Below are 12745 nucleotides of genomic sequence, written 5' to 3'. Positions count from 1 at the left end.
ACATCCTCCTCCATCATGTGGTACCCTTCCTGCAGGCTCATCCTGACATGACCCTACAGCATGACAATGCCACCAGCCATACTGCTCGTTCTGTGTGTGATTTCCTGCAAGATAGGAATGTCAGTGTTCTGCCATGGCCAACGAAGAGCCCGGATCTCAATCCCATTGAGCAGATCTGGGACCTGTTGGATCGGAGGGTGAGGGCTAGGGCCATTCCCCCCAGAAATGTCCGGGAACTTGCAGGTGCCTTGGTGGAAGAGTGGGGTAACATCTCACAGCAAGAACTGGTAAATCTGGTACAGTCCATGAGGAGGAGATGCACAGCAGTACTTAATGCAGCTGGTGGCCACACCAGATACTGACTGTTACTTTTGGGACACATTATTCCATTTCTGTTAGTCACATGTCTGTGGAACTTGTTCAGTTTATGTCTCAGTTGTTGAAACTTGTTATGTTAATACAAAGATTTACACATGTTAAGTTTGCTGAAAATAAATGTAGTTGACAGTGAGTGGATGTTTCTTTTTTTGCTGAGTATAGGTGAAGCTTTTCAGTGATTCTCTGTTTGGAAATATGGACCTGGCTCATCAGAAAACGCCATTGATCTGGCAGGGTGGCAGGAACATCATCAAACAGTGAGTGGGTGTGGGGAGAAACAGAGGGGTGGTCCTCTGTAGCTCAGCCGTAAGAACATGGCTCTTGCAATGCCAGGATCGTGTGTTCGTTTCCCGGCACTACCCATACATAAAAAATGTACGCACGTATGACTGTGAGTGCATTTTGGATGAAAGCGTCTGCTCAATGGCATATATTATATTAAGGGTGAAGGGGGTGTGGGGGGAGGATTAAAGAGTGTGGCGATGAGGAGGGGGGCTGAAGGGGCTAGGTATGGAGTGGGTGATGGTGTTTATATACAACAGCGTTACAGTTTAATGGAACCCATTTGGACGGGGCCTCTGCCACACTATGATTGCTCAGTAGGTTGGTCGTTGTAATGACGGATAGTCCTCTGCGCCATTTACGTGTGCAGGGCCATTTACGTGTGCAGCTGTGAGGTTTTTTAGAGCCCTGCAATCTCAGGTCTGCCTGTCGCGACCTGCCATTGCTTGCTATCATTTTTCATTCGGACCCTGGGATTGATATTGACTTTTACGGGTCAGTTATGAACATGGGTGGCAGGTAGCCTAGTGGTTAAGAGTGTTGGCCCAGTAACTGAAAGGTTGCTGCTTCAAATCCCTGGGCCGACTAGTTGATATACCCTTGAGCTAAGCACTTAACCCTAATTGCGCCTGCAAGTCACTCTGGATGAGAGTGTCTGCTAAATTACTTAAATGTAATGTTGATGAGGGAGCACATTTTAATGGAATGGGATGATGATTTGAAATCTGTAGTTAACAAGTGCTGTTCGAAATAGTTGTTCTCGTGTATGTCGTTGTGGCGAGACAGGAGTGTGAGGTATTATGGGTAATTAGATTCCAGCTGTACTAATGAAAAGCAGAGACCTCCAATCTCAAGACAACTTCCAAGATTCCACCCACAACAATAAGAAATGTCTCTCCGATAATACCTAATCAAGTAAAAAAAGTCATTACAACACCAATTAGATTGTATCTTTAAACCAATTCAGGGGTTTTCTCAAAAACAAATGGTGTCACTAGGCTGTTGTTATGCTGTCCTCTTTGTATTCCTGGAGCTGGAGGTTTCATTAGCCACCCTCAGTGTTCCACTACAGTGTTGATGAGCGTGTTTGTGTGTAGGGGGCCTGGGTGTAGTTAACAGTCTTTAATGCTACAAACAGCAGAAGCTGTTATGCAATGTCAACCTCTATCAGGCTTTATTAGTGAATGTAATCACTCTGCACACGCACACGCACACACACACACACACACACACACACACACACACACACACACACACACACACACACACACACACACACACACACACACACACACACACACACACACATAAATGATTTATTCTCACTCACTCTCTCTCTCTCTCTCTCTCTCGCTCTCTTTCTTTCCTTCTCTCTCCCTCTTGCTTTCTCTCTCTCACTCTGGTCTGTAAAGGCATCTACCGCAGCAACCCTCCTTTAACACGAGCTCTGTTCTGTACAGAGTCAGGCTTCCTCTAGCAACTGTTGAGGGGAGGTGAGCTCAGCCATCCAGAAAATAAAGTGTTATTGAGGATGAAATGGGTTTTTTAATTGGCTGGAGTCCCGGCGTAGTGCGGAACTTACAGGGGAGTCCTGCAATTTCATACAATGACACTCCGTCCTATGTCAGGGACTATTGATTTCGCTCTTTAGACCAGACAGAATGTCTGATCATTGAGACTTCTGAACAGTGTGATGTCCCCATTTAGGCCCTCATCTCTAAGGGCTGTAATTGCTTCGCTGCACCATAAACAGACACAAATGGCTTTTTTATAACCTCCCTTGTCTCCACGCATGAAATGGACAATACAGGGACTTCACTGTGTTCAGAGTATCTGAGAAGAAACACTTACAACATCATATTTGACAGTGGTTGAGTTTAGACACGGTGGTTGGGTTTAGACACGGTGGTTGGGTTTAGGGTTTAGACACGGTGGTTGGGTTTAGACACGGTGGTTGGGTTTAGACACGGTGGTTGGGTTTAGGGTTTAGACACGGTGGTTGGGTTTAGACATGGTGGTTGGGTTTAGACACGGTGGTTGGGTTTAGGGTTTAGACACGGTGGTTGGGTTTAGACACAGTGGTTGTGTTTAGACACGGTGGTTGGGTTTAGACACAGTGGTTGTGTTTAGACACAGTGGTTGTGTTTAGACACAGTGGTTGTGTTTAGACACAGTGGTTGGGTTTAGGTACAAATCTGTCGTTCTGCCCCTGAACAGGCAGTTAACCCACTGTTCCCAGGCCGTCATTGAAAATAAGAATGTGTTCTTAACTGACTTGCCTAGTTAAATAAAGGTAAAAAAAATAAATAAAAAAAAAGACACGGTGGTTGGGTTTAGGGTTTAGACACAGTGGTTGTGTTTAGACACAGTGGTTGTGTTTAGACACAGTGGTTGTGTTTAGACACAGTGGTTGTGTTTAGACACAGTGGTTGTGTTTAGACACAGTGGTTGGGTTTAGACACAGTGGTTGTGTTTAGACACAGTGGTTGGGTTTAGACACGGTGGTTGGGTTTAGACACGGTGGTTGGGTTTAGACACGGTGGTTGGGTTTAGACACAGTGGTTGGGTTTAGACACGGTGGTTGGGTTTAGACACAGTGGTTGTGTTTAGACACAGTGGTTGGGTTTAGACACGGTGGTTGGGTTTAGACACGGTGGTTGGGTTTAGACACGGTGGTTGGGTTTAGACACGGTGGTTGGGTTTAGGGTTTAGACACGGTGGTTGGCTTTAGACACGGTGGTTGGGTTTAGACACGGTGGTTGGGTTTAGACACGGTGGTTGGGTTTAGACACAGACAGACACAGGTAGGTAGACACATGTGTATAGTGCACACACACACAGCAGTGGTTAGAGATAAGAATCTCCCTTTCTTTTCCCCTCTTTGACAGGTCTGATCCGCTCCAGGGTTCGTGGGGCGGACGCGGCTAAGGCCGGGGTCCTGACCTTCCTGGACAGTCACTGTGAGGTCAACAAAGACTGGCTGCCTCCGCTGCTCCAGAGGATCAAAGAGGTACATTTCAGGCAGTGATACATCCTACAGCCACAGTAACAGTACAGGTAGTGACGCTACATCTACAATAACAGTACAGGCAGTAACACTACATCTACGGTAACAGTACAGGCAGTGACACATCCTACATCTACAGTAACAGTACAGGCAGTGACACTACATCTATGGTAACAGTACAGGCAGTGACACTACATCTACAGTAACAGTACAGGCAGTGACACATCCTACATCTACAGTAACAGTACAGGCAGTGACACTACATCTACAGTAACAGTACAGGCAGTAACACTGCATCTACAGTAACAGTACAGGCAGAGACACATCCTACATCTACAGTAACAGTACAGGCAGTGACACATCCTACATCTACAGTAACAGTACAGGCAGTGACACATCCTACATCTACAGTAACAGTACAGGCAGTGACACATCCTACATCTACATTAACAGTACAGGCAGTGACATATCCTACATCTACATTAACAGTACAGGCAGTGACACTACATCTACAGTAACAGTACAGGCAGTGACACTACATCTACAGTATCAGTACAGGCAGTGACACTACATCTACAGTAACAGTACAGGCAGTAACACTACATCTACGGTAACAGTACAGGCAGTGACACTACATCTACAGTAACAGTACAGGCAGTGACACTACATCTACAGTATCAGTACAGGCAGTGACACTACATCTACAGTAACAGTACAGGCAGTGACACTACATGTACAGTACCAGTACAGGCAGTGACACTACATTTACAGTAACAGTACAGGCAGTGACACATCCTATATCTACAGTAACAGTACAGGCAGTGACACTACATCTACAGTAACAGTACAGGCAGTGATACTATATCTACAGTAACAGTACAGGCAGTGACACTACATCTACAGTAACAGTACAGGCAGTGACACTACATCTACAGTAACAGTACAGGCAGTGACACTGCATCTACAGTAACAGTACAGGCAGTGACACATCCTACATCTACAGTAGCAGTACAGGCAGTGACACTACATCTACAGTAACAGTACAGGCAGTGATACTATATCTACAGTAACAGTACAGGCAGTGACACTACATCTACAGTAACAGTACAGGCAGTGACACTACATCTACAGTAACAGTACAGGCAGTGACACTGCATCTACAGTAACAGTACAGGCAGTGACACATCCTATATCTACAGTAACAGTACAGGCAGTAACACTACATCTATGGTAACAGTACAGGCAGTAACACTACATCTATGGTAACAGTACAGGCAGTGACACTGCATCTACAATAACAGTACAGGCAGTGACACACCCTACATCTACAGTAACAGTACACGCAGTGACACTACAGCCACAGTAACAGTACAGGCAGTGACACTACATCTACAGTAACAGTACAGGCAGTGACACTGCATCTACAGTAACAGTACAGGCAGTGACACATCCTACATCTACAGTAACAGTACAGGCAGTAACACTACATCTATGGTAACAGTACAGGCAGTGACACTGCATCTACAATAACAGTACAGGCAGTGACACACCCTACATCTACAGTAACAGTACACGCAGTGACACTGCATCTACAGTAACAGTACAGGCAGTGACACATCCTACATCTACAGTAACAGTACAGGCAGTAACACTACATCTATGGTAACAGTACAGGCAGTGACACTGCATCTACAATAACAGTACATGCAGTGACACTACATCTACAGTAACAGTACAGGCAGTAACACTACATCTACGGTAACAGTACAGGCAGAGACGCATCCTACATCTACAGTAACAGTACAGGCAGTGACACATCCTACATCTACAGTAGCAGTACAGGCAGTGACACATCCTACTTCTACAGTAACAATACAGGCAGTGACACATTCTACAGTAACAGTACAGGCAGTGACACTACATCTACAGTAACAGTACAGGCAGTGACACTACATCTACAGTAACAGTACAGGCAGTGACACATCCTACATCTACAGTAGCAGTACAGGCAGTGACACTACATCTACAGTAACAGTACAGGCAGTGATACTATATCTACAGTAACAGTACAGGCAGTGATACATCCTAGGCATACTCTAAACCTTCTGATGGATAACCCAGAATAGAAAGAATATCCACCCCATTCACCTATAGACTTTTGACATCATTCTCCCTGAACAAAATGAAGTTTCTTGGGATCTTGAGACACTAACTGCCACCCTCCAATGATCTCCAATGTGTATTTCTCCTTTTGACAGTATACGCTACACACTTACCTGAAGGAAGAAAACCCTCACCCTGCTCTCCAACACATGCTTTGTCTTTTTGCCATATTTCTATATCTCCAGAAATGAATGATAAACTCCCTCCTAGTTTGTGTTGAGGTGGAGCATTGTGTGTTGTGAACTGTCAGTCTCAGTGACCAGCACCAACCCCACTCTTAGTGCGGCTGACGGTAGAGTGGTGTGACTGGGGTGAAAATGGCAGCTTACCTTCTGCTGTTCCGCTGATTGCCCCTAATCTGGAATAAGTGCAGTACTCCTTCCATTTGCACCAACAGCACTCTTCCCTCTCTGTCTCTGTCTCATCCCTCCATCTCCCCCATCTCCCCCAGGCTAAGACAGAGGATTGACGGTTGACTCTCTCTCGCCTTAAAAGCTCTTATACGGACATGCTGCTTTCTAAACATTGAAAGAGGCCTATGACTAATGCTGGCGGGCTTACATGTTATATTCAATTATATGCTAACCTTAATGCATGTCTGACTTCAAAGTGCTGTCTGAATCTTAATGCCCTGGTGCAGTTGCCGATGTCTGGCCTTAAAATCTCAAAAACTTGCCAACATTATTTTGGATTTGGCACTGCGAGGCATATCACAGGAAGTTATAAAATATACAGTATGTGTTAATACAGGAAGCTATTGTCTACAAACAGTCAAAATATAAAAAGAAGCAGGATTGATTTTGTTCTGAGGGAGTCATCCATCACTGTCCTCATATATACATATTTATTTAAAAATGTATTACTTATTGATTTGTGTCAATGCAGGCACAAAGACAGATGTATAGTATTCATGACACACCACACTGCTGTAATAGACCATTCCTCTCAGAGCAGCATAATGTCGGAGAAGAGAAGGATTTTTGCAATTGGTTGAAAGGGATTTGATGACTATGTATTCTTGTGTCCCGGGAAACATACCACGGCAGTCTTGGGAAGGATGGTTGCCGGTCAAGGCAAATCACCTTGACTGAACACCATAGCAGAGAGAGAGGGGGGGGGGGGGGATAGAGAGATGGGAGAAAACAAATATTTTTGAAGTAGAGCAGATGAGCATGTGTGAGACATGAGCTGAAGCTGAGGAGGCAAATCAAATGTCAGATGATGCGGTCCGACCGCCCTGGATGCTGCCTGTCACTGTGTTTGTGTGTGTGTGTGACTGTGTCAGCAGCTGAAGGTGATTCTGTTGTGGGCTTTGACTGTGACTGGGCTTGTGTCTGCCTGTCAGCGCTAACTAGTTTGTGGGTGTGTGTGAATGCTGACTGGTGTGTGAGAGTGTTTGTTTGCATGGGTGTGTGTGAAGAATATTTAGAGACATGACTTTCACACACCACCCGTTAACCTCCTCTTCACTCTGTCTGATCTGATCAAAGACACTGATCGATGTACAGTACCTTAGATTAGCTGGGCAGCCAAGGGTGAAAGACAATGAGCCCGAGAGACTGTCACATCTGTCAAGTAATTCTAAGGGCAGTTCATCAAGAAACGCAGCACAATGTATCACATTTCCTAAAGGTAGGCATTCTACCATGGTATTTCCTTGTCCTCAAGCGACTTGTAAATTAGCTCCAGAGCATTGACTGAAACATCATCCAACCTTCTGTGTGACCTACTGTATGAACATAATGCATGTTTAATCAGTGCCCTGCAGCACATCAATGCCCCTCATTACACCCACACCTTCCTCATTAACTTCAGCTGCTGAACTGTAAATAATGAATACTGAATCAAATCCCATTATTACCCTATGTCCCATTGTTACTGTATGTTTTGAACGTGGTCTCTGACTCCAGTCTCTCTCTTGCCTCCCCAGGACCCCACCTGTGTGGTGAGCCCAGTGATCGACATCATTAACATGGATACATTCGCTTACGTAGCAGCCTCCTCTGACCTCCGTGGAGGTATAGAGCTATAAGGGCTTGACCTCCCCATTTTCATCGCTCTCTCCACGTCTATGTCCCTCCCTCTCTCTATCCATCTCTTCATCTCCAGCCCTCTTTCCACCCCTGTCTAGTGCCTCCCTCTCTCCAATGACTCATCCATATTTTCATCCCTCACTCCTGACCCCATCCCTCTCTCCTTTCACTTTCCCTCCCCCAGGCTACCAGGTCTCCATTAACTGGCTAGTTGAGGCTATGCACATATACACACACACATACATACATACACACACATACATACACACACACACACACACACACACACACACACACACACACACACACACACACACACACACAGCCAGATGAACAGCTCCTATCAGTGTTCCCAGAGAACTGGATACGACAATTAATGGGGCTGATACTCCTAGGCCTCAGATTGGATATTTTAATTATTGAAGGAGCCATCTGTCATAACATGAAAAAGTTGTGGTGTCAATAGAGCCACATCGATCCACTGAGACCCGGCCCTGCCTGCCTGCAGACTGCTGCGCTAACACTCCTGGGTCTGCCTGCCAAATCAGACCCTCTCTCTCTCTCCCCTGCACACACACACACACACACACACACTCATACTGAGACGTGCACAGAAACACACATGGGCACGCATGCATTCGCAGACGCACACACATACACACATCTATACTCACACACACATGCAGACACATCTACACATACAGTAGGTATGTACATTATCAATTGAGCAAATATGCATTGGTCTTCTCATGCATATATTTGGAGACATGAAGGGCACTGCATCTGTCTCAGGACAAGACAGGATGGGCTTTTAAAAAGCTCTTGTGTGAAGGTCATTCCAAAGGGTCAGGCCAGATCAGCCATTAGCCCATGAGCCATAATCAGCCATAATTAATCATTTGAGTAATTAAATAGGAGACGTTAGCAGGAATGGTGGCTGTAATTATTGACAGTGTTCTGTCAGAGATTAATAAAGCATGTGATGAAAGAAGGGGGGTTCTGTGGATGTGAGGCTGCTGCAGCGTTTATAAACCCCGCCTTAACAGTCCACCCTCCTCCTCACCCCTCTCTTCCCATTATCCTTTTGTTATTAATCGTTTGTTCCCCTTCTCTCTGACCTGCACTGATCTCTCCTGACCCGTCTCCCTTTCTTTTCTCAACTATTGTTCTTCCCCACTCTTTCCATATCTCTCCTTCTTCTAAGTCTTCATTCTGACCTGCAATGCTCTCCTCCTGACCCTCCCCTGACTTACCCTCTCTCTCTCTCTCTCTCTCTCTCTCTCTCTCTCTCTCTCTCTCTCTCTCTCTCTCTCTCTCTCTCTCTCTCTCTCTCTCTCTCTCTCTCTCTCTCTCCCTCCCTCCTTCACCCTCCCTCATTCCCAGTTCATGTTGTGATTATCTCTCTCTCGCTCTGCCGCAGGCTTCGACTGGAGTCTACATTTCAAGTGGGAGCAGTTGTCTGCTGAACAGAAAGCCAGGAGAGCTGACCCCACCGAACCCATTAAGTAAGTGAAAGGAGGCATAAAGACGGATATTAGGGGATGGTTTGGCTGCAGATGAGAGGAGAGGGATGGAGCGGTGGAGCAGGGAAGTAGGGGACGAGGGGGTGCCCTGCTTGCCTGCCTGGCCATCCATCCCTCCGTCCTCAAGTCCAGTGACCGGCAGCATGCAGCCATGCTTTTTCTTTTTCATCTGATGGAGCAGCAGGGGAATGAATTCTCTCCCTGAGGTCTTTCACTGCACTGTGATCTAAACAGTCCATCAGGGGAGAGAGAGGGAGAGGCAGACTAGAAAGCAGCATCTGAAAGAGGCAGTTAAGCCATTGATCGCTGCAGAGATAGCAGCAGCATGATTAATGAGAAAGCAGCCCAAAGGAGTTCAGAGAGGAGACCGGACCACAGCCGATTAAAGCACCTTTGCATTATTTCGTCCAAAGAGATGTGATCCTCTTTAATTCTCCTGGCCCCAGGTGGCTCTGAATCGGGGGCAGATTATTTTAATGCTCGGCTAGAACGATTGATTGATCTCTCCCACACATCTCTCTTTCTTTCACTCTCTGTCTCTATCTCTGTTCATTTTCTGTCATAATTATAGTCCAGGTACAGGAAGGAGCATCTTTTCTAATGAAAGACTTGATACTGTTGTCACTGCATAAATGCTAATGTGTGTTTCCATGATGAATATTCACCATGCTGTGTGGGGCTTGAGAACCTTGGCTCCCACCATGCAGTATGTCAGGGCTGGGGACAGTGTCACAGAGATGCTGGGCTGTGGGCTAACATCTTCCCTCCACTTGAGAAATGAGGTAGACAGTGAGCCTCTCCACTTGGCTCCCTCAGCCCTGCTCAGGGCAATCTGGAGGGCCTCTCTCATCTCCCCTCCTCCTCTCCTCGCTTCGTTCTGTTTTGTTCCTTTTCCTCCCCTCCCATCGTTTCCTCTTCACACTTCTTGAAGAGGAAACTCCTAATCTCTCCGTCTCTTCCTCCTTTCACACCTCTCTTCTTCTCCTTTCTGCCTTTCTGTCTTCTATTCTTTTCCCCACCTCGTCTAGTTTCCTATTCATACTTCTTTACTCATCTCTCTGTGTGTACTTCATTTCCTTCATCCCTTCCTCTCTTCTCATCTCCTGTTTTTCTCCTCTCCCCTCTTCTCCTGATGAGTGTATATGGTCCACTACCCTACATCCCTCCACGCCGACCCCAAACCCCTGAGCTCACAGTGGGGGTGTTAGAGTAATGAGATCCCCTAATAGCCCAGGCACAGACCCAGCCCTGGTAGGAACTGATCCCACATCAGGCTCACAGTGTGGCCCATGTGCCACAGACTGTTGCAGCGTCACATGGAGTCTGCTCCTCACACTGGCACAAATAGACAACCAGATAGAGACTTGGTTAAGGACGTGCGCACGCGCACACGCACACAAACACACTCACAGACACTGTAGCAGCCTACTTACCATGGAGTGGTGGGACTGAAACTGAGACAGCATCAGAGCTGGTGTTGAAAGAGGCTAAAGAGGCACAGATGGTGGGAGCATGGGGTGCCAGTGTGTGTGTGTGTGTGTGTGTGTGTGTGTGTGTGTGTGTGTGTACGTGTGTGTGTGTACGTGTACGTGTGCGTGTGCGTGTGCGTGTGTGTGTGTGTACGTGTGCGTGTACATGTGTGTGTGTGTGTGTGTACGTGTGCGTGTGTGTGTGTGTGTGTGTGTGTGTGTGTGTGTGTGTGTGTGTGTGTGCATTTCACAGGAGAATGGGCTCGTAGTAATGACTGGAGCAGAATTGGTGGAATGGTATCCAATACGTCAAACACATGGTTTCCAGGTGTTTAATGCCATTCGCTCCGTTCTGGCCATTATTATGAGCCATTCTCCCCTCAGCAGCGTCCACTGGTGCATTTGCGTGCTGGCATGTGTGTGGTGTGTGTATGGTGTGTCTATGGTGTGTGTATGGCATGTGTGTGGTGTGTGTATGGTGTGTCTATGGTGTGTGTATGGCATGTGTGTGGTGTGTGTATGGTGTGTCTATGGTGTGTGTATGGCATGTGTGTGGTGTGTGTATGCGTGCAGTGTTCGCGAGTTAAGGGCAGAGGAAACAGATTCACTATGATGCATTACCATTCACTCTTCATTGTATCCACTCAATAATACACTTCACTTAAAGAACACTGCAAACTACACTTCACAGAGCATTTTGAGTCACAAATGTGTCACTATCCACCATCTTACTAACCTGCCACTGTCCTATAGCTGCCTACACATCCACAGTCATTCAGTCCCATCATCATCTGTTTTGTCATGTGGGGGGGGGGGGGGGGGGGGGTCTATTTATGGACCGTCTGAACAAAGTGGGATCTGAAAATGGAGGCAGCAACAGTAGTTAATGGCAGACAGCAATAACTAAGAAGGATTTGGTGATGTGCCTCAGGGTTTTACAGCATTGTCCAACGATGATGATTTCCTCCTGTAATGCTCTATTCGGTTGTTACGACAACACTCATTCAGTCTGGCAGATATTTATGTTGCAGCAGGCGAAATATACAACAAAGGATGTCTCTCGCTGCAAAATGAAGAAGCATCACGTTGTCTGTTGTATTGTGTGAGCTTTCTCATTTGGCTTTCTCATAAAGCTGTTTCTGACTTTATGCTGATAGACATGTTTAGTAGACTGAATCAATAAATCATGAACGATTATGTTTACTATCAGAAATAGTATGTCCTGGTGCAAGGCTTGAAATGCAGGAGGAAAACATGCAGCCTAAAGCTGTTCAGGATGCAGCCAAGGTCATCGTTGGCTAGGGTTGTATTTTGTATTTTGTCCACCAAAAGTATGTGGACACCTGCTCGTCGAACATCTCATTCCAAAAACATGGGCATTACTATGGAGTTGGTCCCCCCTTTTCTGCTATATCAGTGGGGCCTTGCTTCCATTCCAGCCACAAGAGCATTAGTGAGGTCGTGCACTGATGTTGGGCGATTAGGCCTTGCTCGCAGTCGGCATTCCAATTCATCCAAAAGAATTGGTTCGATGGGGTTGAGGTCAGGGCTCTGTGCATGCCAGTCAAGTTCTTCCAGACCGATCTCGACAAACCATTTCTGTATGGACCTTGCCTTGTGCACAGGGGAATTGTAATGCTGAAACAGGAAAGAAACAGGAAAGAGCCCCAAACTGTTGCCACAAAATTGAAAGCACAGAATCGTCTAGAATGTCATTGTATGATACAGTGTTAGGATTTCTCTTCACTGGAACTAAGGTGCCTAGCCCGAACCATGAAAAACAGCCCCAGACCATTATTCCTCCTCCACCACACTTTACAGTTGGCACTTTGCATTCGTGCAGGAAGCGTTCTCCAGGCATCCGCCAAACCCAGATTTGTCCATTGGACT

General features: G+C 46.3%; 1 protein-coding gene across 1 annotated transcript in view; it reads left to right on the top strand.

Annotated features, from left to right (window-relative positions):
- Positions 1 to 12745, top strand: part of LOC109866618 (polypeptide N-acetylgalactosaminyltransferase 14-like) — a 115038-nt gene that overhangs the window by 79673 nt on the left and 22620 nt on the right. Inside the window, exons 6-8 of the mRNA XM_020455376.2 lie at positions 3549 to 3670; positions 7761 to 7848; positions 9284 to 9368. Of these exons, the coding sequence (XP_020310965.1) occupies positions 3549 to 3670; positions 7761 to 7848; positions 9284 to 9368 (295 nt within the window). The remainder of the gene's footprint in view (positions 1 to 3548; positions 3671 to 7760; positions 7849 to 9283; positions 9369 to 12745) is intronic.

The sequence above is a fragment of the Oncorhynchus kisutch genome, linkage group LG21 (genome assembly GCF_002021735.2).
Source record: "Oncorhynchus kisutch isolate 150728-3 linkage group LG21, Okis_V2, whole genome shotgun sequence".
Taxonomy (NCBI): Eukaryota; Metazoa; Chordata; class Actinopteri; order Salmoniformes; family Salmonidae; genus Oncorhynchus; species Oncorhynchus kisutch.
This window is presented reverse-complemented; position numbering and strand designations above follow the sequence as displayed.